This window comes from Corvus brachyrhynchos, unplaced genomic scaffold, assembly GCF_000691975.1.
Source record: "Corvus brachyrhynchos isolate BGI_N302 unplaced genomic scaffold, ASM69197v1 scaffold87, whole genome shotgun sequence".
In the NCBI taxonomy this organism is placed as follows: Eukaryota; Metazoa; Chordata; class Aves; order Passeriformes; family Corvidae; genus Corvus; species Corvus brachyrhynchos.
This window is the reverse complement of record NW_008239767.1, coordinates 4374920-4390976: the sequence shown is the minus strand read 5'-3', so window position 1 is coordinate 4390976 and position 16057 is coordinate 4374920. Positions and strand designations below refer to the sequence as shown.

General features: G+C 42.1%; 1 protein-coding gene across 1 annotated transcript in view; it reads right to left on the bottom strand.

Moving 5' to 3' along the window:
* Positions 1 to 295: 295 nt before the first annotated feature.
* SLC35A1 (solute carrier family 35 member A1) overlaps positions 296 to 16057 on the bottom strand; it is an 18764-nt gene continuing 3002 nt past the window's right edge. Inside the window, exons 3-9 of the mRNA XM_008640248.2 lie at positions 12998 to 13218; positions 8536 to 8695; positions 8019 to 8171; positions 6224 to 6290; positions 2719 to 2895; positions 2184 to 2318; positions 296 to 848 (exon numbers count right to left, since the gene is read on the bottom strand). Of these exons, the coding sequence (XP_008638470.2) occupies positions 718 to 848; positions 2184 to 2318; positions 2719 to 2895; positions 6224 to 6290; positions 8019 to 8171; positions 8536 to 8695; positions 12998 to 13218 (1044 nt within the window). The 3' untranslated portion in view covers positions 296 to 717. The remainder of the gene's footprint in view (positions 849 to 2183; positions 2319 to 2718; positions 2896 to 6223; positions 6291 to 8018; positions 8172 to 8535; positions 8696 to 12997; positions 13219 to 16057) is intronic.

Here is a 16057-nt window from a genome sequence, read left to right as displayed (position 1 = left end):
GACTAACTCATAATTAAGCCAGAGGTACAGGAACAAATACAAATGTTCCTCTGTACTACACATAGAAGATCCCTCTACCCCTTACAGCAGGTATAGAAAACATTTGAAGATAAGGAAATCCACAACTTCAGAGTCTTCTCTGACTTTTTAAACCAGACAGCAAGGGCTGCCTCTAATCACTCTGAGGTAGGTGATGCTCAAAGCAGGGGTAGTCCCTGTAGAGTTGTGTCATCTTGTACCTATTGCCTAGAAGAGAAACAGTTCCTGTCATTAATCAAACTACAATTGCCAAGTATTTTAAGAGAAAATGCTGGCAGTAGTTGCTTTTTTTAATAATTTCTTATGAAGCTTTCAGGCATTTCTGCCCTCAAAGAGCAAGACAGTTTATCAAATACACAAAGGACCGATTTCCCTGTTATATACATTATATACAATTGAGTGATCAGTTCCTTCATTGGGTTTTCCTTGTAAATCAGACTCTTCATTGTCAATGTGAATGAAGAATACCTTCCATAAAATACCCAGCCAGCTCCTCAGCTGCAGTGTAGCCTCAGTGTCAGCCACTGGAAACTCCACACGTAAAACAGAACTAACTTCTGCTTTTAGTCTATCCCACTTAAACCATTTCATGACTAGCTTAAGGCTAATTTTGGGAAAAAAAATCATTTTTAAAGTCTGTTTTTTCTCTTGTCCATCTGTCCTTTTTTATGGACAACATCACACAGGAGCAAGTCTCTCTTTTGAGCTCTTAGTCTCTGAGGGCTGGATTTTTGTGGTGTCTTGTCGAGGTAATCCGTAGAGGTAAATAGAAATACACACCAGTAGAGCACCCAGGGAGAAGGTAACAGCTGAAAGGAGACAAAATAGCTTAAATAAATATTCATGTAAGAAGAAACCTTCAGCAAGCTGTGTAAGTTATGATGAGATCTGAATGACAGTATTGAAGTCACCCATAACTAAACAGACAGCAAGCTATTGGTAAGTCACAGCATTTAGCTTCATCCTCTGTCACTGGGAACTCTTGAGTGTTTACAATCCCTGCGTCTCCCGTTAGTCTCATCAGCAAGAATGTGGTGGTGGTGGTCATAAAAGCAAGAGTGAAGCATCTCCTGCAGTCCCAGGTGCCATCTGGACAGGCTTACATTACAAAAACTTAACTGCTTATTGATAAAATTAATAAAAAGCAGTGAATGTAATAAAGTAGCCTGTGATGACACATCTTTTTTGCCTTTCCATGTCTAGACAGGGTTAAGAAACTATTAACAAGTAAGGAAACTCATTAGTCCAGGTTTGATTTGTGTCAACTGTCAGTAAAACACTCTGCCCAAGTAAGTTTTTAAAATTAAGTGGGGTTTTTTTCATCCCTTGCTTTATGATGCTCTTTTGCAGCAAAACACTGATTGTCTTCTCGTTATGCAAACTTTCTCTAAGTTTTGTCTCACTAATACTACATCAGAAAGCTAGTTTTTCCACTATTTTGCCACATCATCTTTGGATTAAGGTAGGAAACTACCCACAACTAAACAGTGAAGGACTGAGTAAGAGTCCTGGGCACAGTACCAGATGCAGACTTGACTGGGGAGAAAATCCTTTGTAGCTGCAGAACAGCCCAGAGCCATCTGCTGTTTGCCCTCAAAAACATCCACCACATCAGTCAGTCAAAACCTCAGCTGCTCTTTGACTTTCTGACATGGTGTCCACAGCAGATGGGGAAAGTAGAAGTTAATGCTGTAGTGGGTGTAACTCAACAGGGATGTGTAAAGCCCTTTGAAGAAATAGCTGAGGAATTAATTTGGCACTGGCTGTACTAAACCAAACAAGAAATAATAACCTATCAACAGCAGTTCCAGATAAACAGCTGTATCACACACTAAACTGCATCAGAAAGTGATGCATGAAAATAAAGCTGTTTAAACCAAAAGAACCTTTCTGTTTGATGTTGTAGATGCTTCTGAAAGAACAAACCACCGATGCCTTTGAAAGCACAGAGTCATCAGGCACCTTGTGCACCACAACAGAGACAATGATGCATTAGTGCACAGGAGTCCTGGAGAAGACTTGAAGCTAAAACCAGAAAAACTGAGAGGGGGCACAAATGATGGCTTTGGTATGGGCTGTGTATAGCAGGCTGGACAGGCAGGAAACATGCACGGCCATCAAATCAAAGGCAAAAAGGCACTTACTTATCTGAAGGCCAAAGAGGATGACTGATGCCACAGTAGAGAGAACAATGGCTGCTGCTGCAGAAAAGCCTTTCATGATGTTATCTGTGTACTTAACAACCACGGAGGTGTAGATGCCACCTACGCTGGCCAGAACTAGGAAGTAGATAAGGTGTTACCATTAGTACAGGTGCAGTTGGTTACTCTTGAAATGATGCATTTTACTCCACTAGTGTGCTCCTGGTTTGGGCTACATTGTCCTAATTAGTGATTTAACATATCATTCAGTGGAATGGGATGTCTATGTGGCATCCAGTAAATAAGATATGACTCACTTAAAGATGATCTACTTGCTAGTCAATTATTTAGGCTGCTGTTTCAGCACAATTTTAAATTGAGTAAGTGAGTAACTTCCAAGGAAATGATACTTTTAAATAAAATCCATCAAAACACAGTAGAAGGAGTGTTAGACTGAATTTGTAGCTTCCTGCAATCAGTTATATCATTGTTAAAGAGGAAAAGCAATGCCAAAAGACTAAAACCACAAGATACTTACAGATGACAAACCAGACGTAGTATGTGTAGCCATAGAAAAACCCTTTCTCTAGAACTTGGGCTCCATCTGACATGTACACAACAAATAAATTCACCACAATCCCAGATAAGTACAGCTGAATGTTCCTCACCCACAAGGAAGTATCTGAACTCTTTAACACCTTTTCAAAATAAACTCCTGAAAAAAACCAAACCAAAACAAACAAAAAACCAAAAACATTTCAGTGAGAAGAATGATTCACGGTTTACTGCATTTTAAAACCAGACAACCTCGCTCAGAGTGGGACACCGCTTAGAGCCAGCAAACTCTCAAGTTCACTATCCCTGGAAGACCACTGCTGAAGGCCAATGATGGATCCTTGGCTGGTGCCCCCACTCCTCCAGGCTCAACCCCTGGCCCGCTGAGAAGATGAAAAGGCATCCCATGTGAGCCCTTCACTGAACTCCAGGGGCATTCTTTGCCCTGTACAAACTCCTTTACATCTGTGTGAGCATGCATATGCTACAGCAAAGGGACTATGGATGTTCCTCTCTTACATTCTCAAACACTTCAGATTCATAACTAACTTAGGCCTATAAGCGAGTTACTGTTGTCTTACAGAATCTTTTGTTAAATTGTTCAAATTAGGCTGTTAAGTGCAGTTAAAACCTTTAGGCCGAAACCATTGGTCAGGCCCTGGGGCTCAGTCTAGCAAGAGGATCTGCTTTGACTCAACAGGAAGGTTTCCCTCAATCCATTTTATCCTTACCCTTTCCCATCTTTGCCTTTTTTCAATCCACAGCCTCCATGTAAATAATTTAATGTTGATTTTAGTTTTAGATTGATTGATTTTAGTCCAATTTTTCTTGGGGGGTAGGGGAGGAAGGGAGGATCTCTATTACCTCAGTACTGAAACTGAAAATTCCTCAGGAGCTTTGTGCTCACAGAGCACTTGGCAGAGCAGCTCGTTCTGAAACCACAGCTTCAGAGGATTACAGAGCAAATCAAAATCGAAGCCTTCTGCTAATTGAAACTACAGGTTGGTTTTGAGGAAGTGGAATTCATTTTAATCTAAAGCTCATACTGAAGAGCATTATTTTTATGTTCTGCATTACAGAAACTCCCCAAATACTTCTTCATTATCCTACTTGGGAGGCATTTGTCAGACTAAAAGGCAGACATTTGGCAAGGCCATCACCACCTGCCTTTTTAACCACTGCTCACCCATCACGACTCTGTCAAGTTCTGGAATTTCCTCCACATTTCAAAACAGGGAGAGCAGTTTGCAAGACTCTTACCAGCCACTTCCATGACCTTCTGGTGAGAGCCCTATTGACTAGAAGTTTATTGGTGATTAATATCACACAAGATCCTTCATACCATATGAGAAAATAATATGGAACCAACACAGGTGGCACAAAGACCCATGTGTTAGAAGGCCTAGGCACACCCCCCTCTAAAATCCCCAAGTTAGCTTCAAGGAAGGTCTTGCTACTCTTTTATTGACAAAAAATGCAATTTATAATTTAATAGAGTATAGTGAGTATTTATGGTGAATAAATGACAGAGCAGATTTCTATTTCAGGGGTTCAAATAATTACAAAAACAAGGAAATACTATATTACCTCATAGGAATATAAATTTTTGAAATGTAGACAACAACAAACTAGTTGACTGCAACCTTTAAAATAACTCAGAATAACTACCTTGAGATTTCTGCCCCCTGAGAAGACCCACAGAGCACAACCAGGTGTAACCAATGTAACAGAAATTTGGCATGAAATTTGCAAGTATGAACCATATTTGCAAATTTTATAAACTGAGAAAACAGTAGGCAAACCAATAAAACTATGCTTCTAGATTTGTGAATATACAGTTCACAAATCCACTAGGCAAGAGGAAGGAAAGTATGGGGGCCGATAAGAGAACTCACTCTTCAGAACTGTTGTAAGTCATAAAGGATCTGCCATTAAATTATCTGTCCAATACTTTTAAAAGCATTGTTGGGGCCCCAGATACTTGAGAATTATCACAGGATCAGCAATTTGAAGAAAAACCTTATTTTTGATCTCTAAGTGACAAAAACACTTAACCTCTTTTTTTCTTTTGCTTGAATAATAAAACACACTGTAAAACATGGTCAGTCCAGAAACTGGAGGTCTAATGCCAAAATAACTGCTTCATGTGAGCGTGGGAAGGAAGAAGAGGAAGGGAATTTGAATAGGATTTATGTTTTCAACATGTAAAGCCCCAAGGGCATAAGGAGCTCTGCGGATGAAACACACTGTCCCTCCCAGCTGCCCCAGAGCTTCAGCTGTCAGCAAGGAAACCCAAGCTGCAATCCTTTTGCAGGAGAAGAAAGCCCTAAGTGTCTCAAGCTGTCTGCATCAGCCTGTCAGTGCTCTGAATTTGCAGACCTCTGGAAGCACAGCTGTTGACCCACATTACTGGGGAAAGCAGGAGTTTCAGGAGACTCTGAAGGCTGTATTTTGTCTTGTGGCCTGGGAGCATCTATTTAAATGAGGAAATTCATAACCTTCCAGGAAAAGCTGACTGAGCTCTACACAGTTTTATTTAGTATTTCTGCTCCAAAGTGCCCATTTCACTGAAACACCACCAAATAAGAATGACACTCTCCTCCTTTCCTCCTCTGCCCACCAGAATGTTTTTCCATGAGTAATGAGCATCTATGCACAGGATAAGATTATTCTTTCAGGATTTTACAGTACTAGAGGTGGGTGACAGTACCTTGGTTTTTTACAGAGGAGGGGGGAAGAATCCAGTTTACAGCCAGGGGAAAATGCCCCTGTGAGCCAAACTTCAAATTAAGAAGTAATTTGCATTTCTTTATTTCTGAGCACCAGTTCACTTGTCCTAAAGTTTTGGTGTCCTTCTCCAGAAGACAAAGAAAAAACTACCCTGAGGAGAGACACTGGCTTTAGAACAAAGCAAAAATAAATAAAACCAAAACTCCTTCACTGAGTTTATCCAGACTTCCTGCTACTAATCTACCTCTCTGCTTTCCTCATGCTCCCTCTGCATCCCAGTTAGATTTTCCACCTACAGAACTATGGCAATGTGTATTTCAGGGCTGGTGCAAGAGCTGAGAGAGGAGCTCAGTTCCCTGTGTTAAAAAAATACAACTATTCCATGTGATCACCATAGAGGAGCTATTCACTGCAAAGTAAACTTTATAAAATTGATGTACATTAATTAAATGTACACAGTGAGTCATTATGCTGCTCCCTACAGTCTTATTCACAGCATTTGAAAGACACTTCCACTTGCAAACCAGCCTTCTATGTTGCATCATGTAAAACCAATGGCACATGCTCCTATCATTTGCTTGACAATGGGAGTAATCATATTATGAATCTGCCATAATTACCAGAAGTAGAAGATAATTATGGGCAGAGGGAATAAACTATTACAGGAAGACAGTTAACAAATGTAGAATGTTCAGTTTTAAACATTGTGAGTTCTCCAGTCCTTTAGATGCAGCCCGTGAACAGAAATAATACTGTACCTGCAAATCCTGAACACAGAACAGCCACAGCAATCGCTCCAAACCCTAGCCATGGATTCTGCTCCACCTGCAACATCAGCCGTTACTTTAAAAAAGATACAACACTTCAGTAATTCACAGTAATCAGTTCCATAGTGCCACGGTTCAACTCCAGCCGGCAACTAAGCACCACCCAGCTCCTCACTCATTCCCCCCCAAGCCCCACAGTGGGGAGGAGAATCGAAAACAAAAGGGAAACTTTGTGGGTTGATGTAAACACAGTTTAATACTTAAATCAAAATAAAATTTACTAATAATTCTACTATTGACAAAAGGAGAGAGAGATATAAAACCCAAGAAAACCAAGACAATTGCTCACCACCTGCTGACAGATGCCCAGCCCATCCTGCAGCAGCAATCAGCCCCTCCTGGCCAAATTCCCTGATTTTCAATACTGGATGTAACATACTATAGTATGGAATATCCCTTTGGCCAGTTCAGGTCAGCTGTCCTGGCCATGCTCCCTCCTAGTTTCTTGTGCCCCTCCTCACTGGCAGAGCAGGAGACACTGAAAAGACCTGGACTCATGGTTAAGCACTACTGAGCCACAACTGTGTTGTGTGGTAACACACCAATGTTACCAACATTGTTCTCATACTAAATCCAAAACACAGCACTGAACCAGCTACTAGTGAAATGCCTTTTCCTCATCTTAAAATCAAGAGTCAAACATGGGTAGAAGGGAAAAGGGATTTTACCTTTGTATTTATTTTAAGGATCCTTAGGTGCACTACATCCAGGTCGAATGCACCGAAATGCACACCACAGTGCACACCCCCAAAAGATCTGGTATAACATTATAGGTCTTACTAATTAGCATATCTATCAAAAATTCCCTAATGAGAGGCTTGAATGAGCCCCCCTCCCCAAGGAGCCTTCCCCTGGATGGTTCTATCTTAGTTTACAGAATGTGTTCTGGAGAGGACCTTGGGGTCTGGGGCACACTAACCCCTACCTATGAAGCTTCTAAAATGTTTAGTCTTCTAGCTGGACAAATAAGTCCAAGAATGTAGGCAAAAAGCACTAAGAATATAGAACTTGTAAAAAAGGTGTAAGAGGGGTATAAAAGAGAAGGCAAAAAATCTTCATGGCATCACTAGGAAGAAAATTAATTCTATCCCAGCCAAAATCAGGACACAGAAGTAGTTCATTAAGTGGAGCAAAATTATCAGCATTTCACTGCAGTACAACATGCACTTGCTTATCTAGGGCTGTCCCTCAGCTCAGCTCGGTGTAGCTGTGTGGTGCTTCATTTTCTGTGGGTACTCATGCAGTGCTCAGAGGCACTGTCTACTGGGCTGTGGCCGGTATTCCCAGAGGCCTGACCTGCCTTTCCCACTAATGCAGCTGAGCAGCAGCTATGACCTAAGAAACAGAAGACACTTGTTCATCCCTAGAACCGGATTAGGTCAGTACCTCTGAAGGGTGTGTTTAAATGACATACCCACACTGTGCTGGAGCTTAGCTCCTAATTCCTCCCAGTGCTTTGATTCCAAATTCTCTGTTCCAACAATTATGATGTTACCAAGGCCAACTGCTGGAAACAATCTATTACTCAGAGACTCCTAGGATGGTGCATTAGACTGATTATGATGACTGTAGTAATTTATACTAATTGTAGCAATCAGTTGCGCTTCCAACAAGTGAGACTGGAGCAATACCATAAGCTTGCCTGAACTGGTACACAATAAATGTGAAAGCCAGTGATCAATGATCGTTTATTCTTTAGCTGAAGAGGCAAAATACTAACTCTTACCTGTACTTTTGTAGCCTGAGCAGGCTCCCACTGAACAAGGGTAACACCACCACAGAGCATGAAGACAGAGAACCACTGCAACTTACTAAGGGTCGGGTTCAGCATCAGGACTGTACATAAAGCTGTACAAGGGATCTTCAACTGGTACGTCACCTAAAGAAGATGGGAATGTAGTGTAGAGGACATGGTTTTAGAAACTCCTCCAAGACAAGAAAATAAAATAGAAAATTCAACTACAGAACAATAGATTTTTATATTCATTGATTTCCTACAGATCCATCGCCAACTACAACAAAGTGAATTTGAAGTGACTCTAGCAGTGAGTGGCTTAGCTCAGAAAGCCAGAGCTCTGCAGCAGAGTGTATGCTCTGAATATAACAAAGCACAGTTTGGCTTTTAACACTGAGGCTGAAGAGAGTGCTGCGTGCACAGCAGACAAATACCTGATACATGTGCCTCATGAATCAGGAAAGAGAAATATATTTCCAGATCTGTTACTGACAGAAACGTGTATTACCTGGTAGACTGCAGCATCCAAGTTGCTAAGAGCCACAAACGCCATATTGTTTTGGAGAGCGTACACCACAGATGGAACACTTAATTTTAGCAATTCTTTAGGACTTCCAAATACATTTTCTTTTAAAGATGTTATTAACCTTGTCAGACTTCCAGTTTCTCTGCAAAATAAAATATTAGCATAACTGAGGGCATTCTTAAACTGGTATTTTACAACAGAAATCAAATCAATGAATCCTTTGGGAGGCCTGAAATTTTGTTCTCCACAATCAGTTGTACTTTCTGCTCATACAAGAAAAAAAAGGTTAACTGGCAAAAAACAAGTGAGGTTTTCAACAAGTAGAAAGCCCTGAAGGTGAGAGAAACATTCTGGAATCAGGAAGTTAGATGCATTATTGTGTAGCAGTGGGTCAATACAGGCAGTGGAACAGAAGGCTGTTGTTTGTGTCTCCCTTTTTTTACTGGGTATTAATGTTTGTGTGTGATGTCAAATGCTCATGATTTTCCAGATCCCCTTTAAACTGGGCCTCACAGTACAGCCAAAAAAGGACTGTACCCTTGCACACTACTTACCTAGAAAAACCTCTCATTCCTCAGTCAGCCATGGGTTCCCAGTCTCACTTGTGCTGTGGGAGATGCTGGACCAGCACCAGCACACACGTGAAGAGGTCTGGCAGGTGTGTGGCAGCTCCCTGTGCCTGTCCCTGTCCTTGCATTTCACACCTCTCCTTCAAGTAATTACAGCGTGTGAAAGAGCAGGCAATGGGGAAGAACGCGTTGCTGCTGGCTGCTGCCCCCTTTTGCAGTTTGCTACTCAGCTGTTCACAGCTGACCTCTGCATTACTGGCTCTCCCTTATCACTTGCACATCAATCTGACATTTGCTGCTTACTTGTTGCTGCTGCTCCAGTCCTCTTCCCAGTTCTCCCACAGCCCCCCTTTCCAATCTTCACTGGCTTAGCACTGACAAATACCAACATCCAAAATAATTCCTGCCCCCTCCCACAGGCCTTTCAACTTGCAAACTGTACTGCTCTTAAATTTAACTCTCCTTGTGCTTCTGTTGCACACTTGTATAAATAAATAGCTTTAACCACCTCGTTTCAGCATATTTTCCTTTCCTGATCAACTCCTGACTCTGTACTCCAGTTCTTCAACTTTTCCTCTACAAAGAATTAGAGGCTTTACCCTCTCATGATCCTTCCATTCAAACTTCTCCCCTTCCTTACCTTCCTCCCTACTTGCACCAAGCATATACTTCCTTTTCCTGGCTTTTTTTCCCCCCGTAGGAAGAGCAGTCTTTATACAGGCAGCTGCAAAGGATTCTTTTTGTATTTTTCCATAACAGAAAGCACACACAAAAAACCAGACATGTCTGGCCACAGACAACAACCATGACAAAAAAATCCATGGACAAGTAGCACTCAAAGTGAAGTTTGCAATACAAGAAAAGGGGAAGAGTTCATGCTACAGCTCACCATGGTAACTTGCACTAGATACAGAACTGTACAACATGTTAGGAGTCATTGATATTATGGGCAATTTTTTTTTTGTTTATTCCATTTCTGAATGTATTTATTACACTGTCTAGGACTGGGAAATAAGATGTACAAGAAAATTGGGTAATTTATTCCTATAAAGGAATTCCTATAAAGAATTTATTCCTAATATCTCACCTAAAGCTATTCTCTTTCACTTTAAAGCCATTTCTCCTTTCATAAATTCATTACCCCATTCACAAAGCAAATTCCTAGGTATGAAGAGGTGAGAGATACTAATAATTATCATCTGTGCAACAGAAACACGCATTTGTTAGCAAAGCTGAAGTTAAAACTAGAGTTTGCAAAACACCTCTGCTTTTCTTCATCCATTGCTAAGTAGTTATGTACCAGCTAAGAATGTAGCAAATGCTATTACCAGATGGTGAACAGGACTTTAAATAAGCATGAGAAATGGAGGGTACAGTTGACTTAATTTTTAGCACAGTTTAAACTATCGTAAGCTTCACTTTTGAAAGACAATTCTTTGGCATTTATCCATTCAATGTGTCCTCCAGGAGATACCTTAAGAGTAAACAGTGAAGGCACCATATAATAATGTGTAAGAAAACAAATTCTGCAGCTGGAACAACGCGGGAGTTGTACTCTTGTATCCTGTATACTGCAGTTATCAATGCTGTCTCTTTCAAAAAGAAAAGGTACCCACACAAATGTATCCTGCTGTACAGTAAAAAGAGATGGTACTCTATCTTCTGACTGGTTACTGAACTACAAAGGCACCTTGCCTTGGGTGAGACAAATTGGTTAGGATTTAAAACTGAAGGAAGATGTAAAGGAGACATAGAATGAAGCTACGTGGAATTGATGCTGTTCAGCATATTCATAAGTGATCTGAAAAGGGAGGTTACTAGAAAGTTGGCATCTTTTGGACCCATCAGCATGCCAGACATCCTACCAAGGAGAGGTGAGCATGGCCTGATGAATGGTGCCTGCAGGTGCCCATATCTCTCTCAGTTATGGAGAGAAAAACCCCACCAGCTGACCAGATCAGAATAGACATTATAACCTCCAAACAGCTCAGTGAATCTGATTCTTCCCATTTTAACTGGTAAATAAGGCTCAGGTGTCAATAAAGGAGAAAGAACCATAGGAAATGACAACCCCTAAATACAGCAACCCTCTCTAATCTAGTCATGGGCACCTGACAAAAAGATGCAAGTAGCTCTTGGATGGCACCAGCTCAAGGCTCAGCTTCAGAGAAATGAGCAGAATCCTTAGGAAAAGAACTGAGGCCAAGAGAAAAAGCACCTTCAGTCCTCTGCCTAATGTCATGGCACAATCACATCCTGAATACAGCATGCAGCTCTGGATCCTGTTTCAAAAGGGATGTAACAATACTGGAAATGCTCTAAGGATGGGAACTATAATGATCACAGAAAATTAAACAAGGATTCCCAGCTTAGAAAATAAATTAGAGATGAAAACACAAATCCGTAGAGATATGAAAAGCAAAATGAAGGAAGAAAGATTATTCATCACATCTGCCAACACAAGACAACAGAATCCATATGTTTCTGCCATCAGCTAAGAAAAGCTCAGCCCATGCTTGCCCCCTTGGCTACACTTCTATTCTACACATCCTCTGCTGATAAAGGGACGATGAGGGGCTACAGAGACTTTTGGCTGTGCAGGGCTGTTCTAAAAACAACAACATGCTAAGACTCCTTTCTGAGTTAAAAGTAATTTAGTTTTTAATTATTTCAAGTAAAAAAGACCATTCATACATTTAATGAACACAGACCCTTAACAAAAGGGATGGCTTACCCCACTGCACTAGGTGTACTATAAACAGCCTGGGTCCCAGGTGCACAAGATTTGACAAATTACACACAGGTGAGGCTACCCAGAGGTCCCTCACTATTGGGAAACATGGGCTGCTACAGTCTCCAGAGAGCCAGTGGGATCCTCACTGGTCACAACAGTGAGAACCACAGCACATGTCAGCAGAGTCATTTCTGCCAGCATTTTGTGCTGACAGAGTGAGAAGCCCAGGGTGCATGAAGAGAAAAACAGAAATTCCCTACTGCTCACACCTGCCTACTCTAACACATTCCATTTAATGAAAGGTTAAAAAAAAAGGCAGTTGATCACACTCAAATATTGCCTCACTTCAAATAAAATGCCATTTGTATGTTAAGAGGAAAAGATCTGATGAAAATCTGAAGTACATCATGTGACTCCACGATCCTCTGGCAGATAACAGCCAGCCTTCTGATGTACCAAAAGCCACAAAGAGAGACAGAGACCCTAAAAGAACAAATTCTACCACAACAGCAAGAACTGGGCTTTGGAAAAGTCCGGAATATGAAGATTCTTCCTAGGAAGGATATAGCACAGGCAAGCTGACAGAAAAGGCACCAGACTGACAGCCTCCCTACTTGAGGGAGGGCTCATGCATGGACAAGTTCTAGTTCTTAGCAGCAGTCTGGGATTACAGAAACGAGTATTTCTTGATCACAGTCTTTCAGCATTGGTTTGCAGATTATTAGAGACAGCAAAATGTCTGTCTGCAACATTGTTTGGGAAAATTTATTAGTAGGAACACTAGAATTTTATGTAACTCAGCAGATAATGGCTCACAGCAGATGATTAAAGTCCAACTTTCATCTACACCAACATTTTAAAGACCCAAAACATCGTGGATAATCCATGCTGACACTCTGAACTGATTCCAAAGCATACAAAAATAGAAAATATGCAGAGAGGACACACCTCAATATCATGCTGTATACAAAGCAGTTTCAGTTGATGAGGACTCACAAACTCTAACCCGCTCTAAAATTACCCTTCCACAGCACGATTATCCAGCCACATTCTCGAATGTACCTGCACTTCAGTACCTGAGAACCTGAGGTTAGAAGCAAGGACTGGTTTTCAAAACACTGATCAGCACTCCCACACTTACTTAGCCAGGATGCCCACGCTCAAGAACAACTTGATAACTTCAGCGATGCACACAGCTGTCGTTGAAAAGTAGAGTTCTGTCTCCACTGTCCTGGTGTACCGCAGTGCCACTGTGTATGTGGCAGCAACCAGGGTCATCACCGTGAGGCAGTACAGCTTGAACAGTAAGCTGACATTTTCTGAAACAAAACAGAGGAGACGACTCAGCGTGACCCCCATTTTAATTTACAAACTGAAACAGTGTGTTCTCCAGCTGGAGGGCTGTATCAAACACCACTGTGTCAGCAGACAATAATTACATGTTAGGAAACACTTCCCATAAAGAAGTTTTCATTAAATTTTACAGCCTTCTCAAAGAAGCTGGTACAGGAACTCCAACTGTTTGAAAATAGATGCTCTAGAAAAACGAATTATACATTAATATTTATCTAATAAAAATCAAAAAGTCTTTCTATGCTTTCCTGCTCTTTAGCTGACACTAGGCACTCACACTGAAATGGCAGCTGATCCTCTTCACATAATACACTGAATTCTGACACAAAGAGCGTTGGCAGACTAGCAAAAGCAGAAAGAAGAAAAGTTCAGTATCAGCAAAGAAATCTAGCAAATCTTAATAAATAAGGCAGAATTTCCTTCAGCCCTATTTTCCACCTAAGTTAGTAAAAGAAGAAGATTTTGCTCTGAATGGTGATGGGACTTCACACAAAGGGCTTTCTTGAAAAACTCCCTGTATAAAGGTCTAAGGTTAAGGCTCTCCTAGTAAAATAAACACCACAAGGACTGTGTATCATCTGCGTTATGCCCTCTGTCTTCCCCACTGCTATACTCCTACATCAGTAGCAATTCTTGTAACAGTTTTGACCTGGACCAACTACTATCCTGCAAAATTTGGGAGTTAGCCTGTCCAAGCTCTCCTGGCACAAGGAAGTTTTTCATAAATCTGCACTCCTCTAAGTCCTGAGAATTCTATCAGGCCACTCCAGTGCATTCCCAGGTCAGGGAATGGCTAAGCAAACATCTAAATCAGCAAAGAAAACAGCACACAACTCCAAACGCGATTTCTCTACATAAAGGCACAACCCAACGTGAAACATCAGCAAACGTGTGGCTTCTACAAAATCCTTTTTCAAACTGGTAGATTGTTATGTTTGGCATCTCTCTGGTAGATACTGGTCATTCAGCAGCACCTTTAGGGCCACTGTCATGTTTCGAATATCCTAAAGAAATGTGCTTTAATTGGTGGAAGTTTGTGTTCCTCTGCTGATTAGGAAACAAGATACAGGATAAGCAGTTTTGTAAAAACTTTGCTATTTAATATAGGAATGAGTTGCTGAATCCAATGCGCCCAATGCTTTGGTTCATGTTTCTTTCAAGCCAGAGATGTCTTCAATTGCGTAACATTTCTGCAAGGTACAGTTAATACCTCCTGCCACTGCAATAATTTAAATTAGCTACTTCCTTATAGATAAAAATCTTACCCACGTCAGTAACCACTTTCATAAGGCAGAGCCAGTTAGTTTCTGGACTAACAATGCTTAGAAGAGACTTACAAGCTGTAATCCATTTTTAAATTAAGTTTGGATTGTGGGGAGGGAATCCAACGGCATAACAACCAGGAAATATAATTAACCCCATATGGTTTTACAAAAATGTATTTTCTAATGATGTTTCAGTGCTGACAAAAATTACACTAATGCTGTGATTTGACATGTGAAGATTTTAAGTCTATGCACCACCAAACTAAAGCTAAACTTAATTCTTGCCTCTATTAACTACCCTTTTAAAAAAAAAAGGGAAAAAAAAGCGCCCCAATTTGTCAATGGTTTGGAAACTTGGGTAAACCAAATGCAGCAAGACATAATGAATCTAGTATCTAGACTAGATAGTTCCAGCATTATGTAAAAAAGTATTTGTAATTATTTTCAGCCTGGACATTTCTCCAGCCTGGCTCACATGTCTGCATTAGTACCAGTGCAGTGAGGGGAGCAGAAGAAAAACATAGCTGGGGCATCTGTAACTTTTGCTGGTAAATCTGAACTCATACTCGCCTAAAGAAAAGAAGAACTGGAAGAAGTTTTTGGTTTTTTCATAGTAAATCCCACTTGGATGAAATGATTTCTGGCAAAAAGGGACCAGACAGGCCAAAAGCCTCAGGATACAAGTGCGGGCATCCCACACATCTCCACAGCTCATCTAAGGGCTACAAGTGCGGGCCTCCCACACATTTCCACGGCTCATCTAAGGGCTCCCCGCCAGGGCTCCTGGAAGGCGGCCGCGGGCCAAGCCTGGCATAGGGATCACAACTCGCTCCCTGCCAGGTTATCCGGGATGCTGCGCACCTGGCACACACCGCTGGGAGCCTCCTGCCCCTCACCCTTCCAGGCCCCGCCAAGGCACTGCCGGGAGCTGGGGAGCCCTGGGCAAGGCCCTCCATGGGGGAGCTGGAAGAGGGGCAGGCGGCGCCTTCCTGGCCGATTTAAACCCTCCCGGCTTGCCCGAGCTTCTGGCTTCGGGACCGTGTGGGCTCTGGCCTCGTTGTACACAGAATCACAGAGAATCACGGAATCAATTAGGCTGGAAAAGACCTCTGGTATCATCGAGTCTGACCTATGACTGAACACCACAAAGTCAACTAGACCGTGCCACTAAATGCCACATCCAGTCTTTCCTTCAACACCTCCAGGGATGGTGACTCCACCACCTTCCTGGGCAGTCCATTCCAGCAACTAATCATCCTTTCTGTGAAGAAATTCCTCCTAATGTCCAATCTAAACACACTCCAGTAGGCACCCGGGCGCGCCGGCATTTTCAGGGACACCTGCGGCGCAAACAGGGTGGGCGCAGGGGATGTCCCCATGCACTGAACACCTGCGCCAAAGGTGCCCCAAAAAATAAGCCCCAAAGATGCTGCGCCACGGTCAGACGCCTTCAGAGGGGAACTGGCAGCAGGAGAGACGCGGCTGTGGCTGACCCTAAAGGCGGAGGCGTCCCGGGGACCCGGTAAGCCCCGTACCGGGAGCACCCGCCGCCCACACGCCGGGGACGCAGCGGTGCCACATCG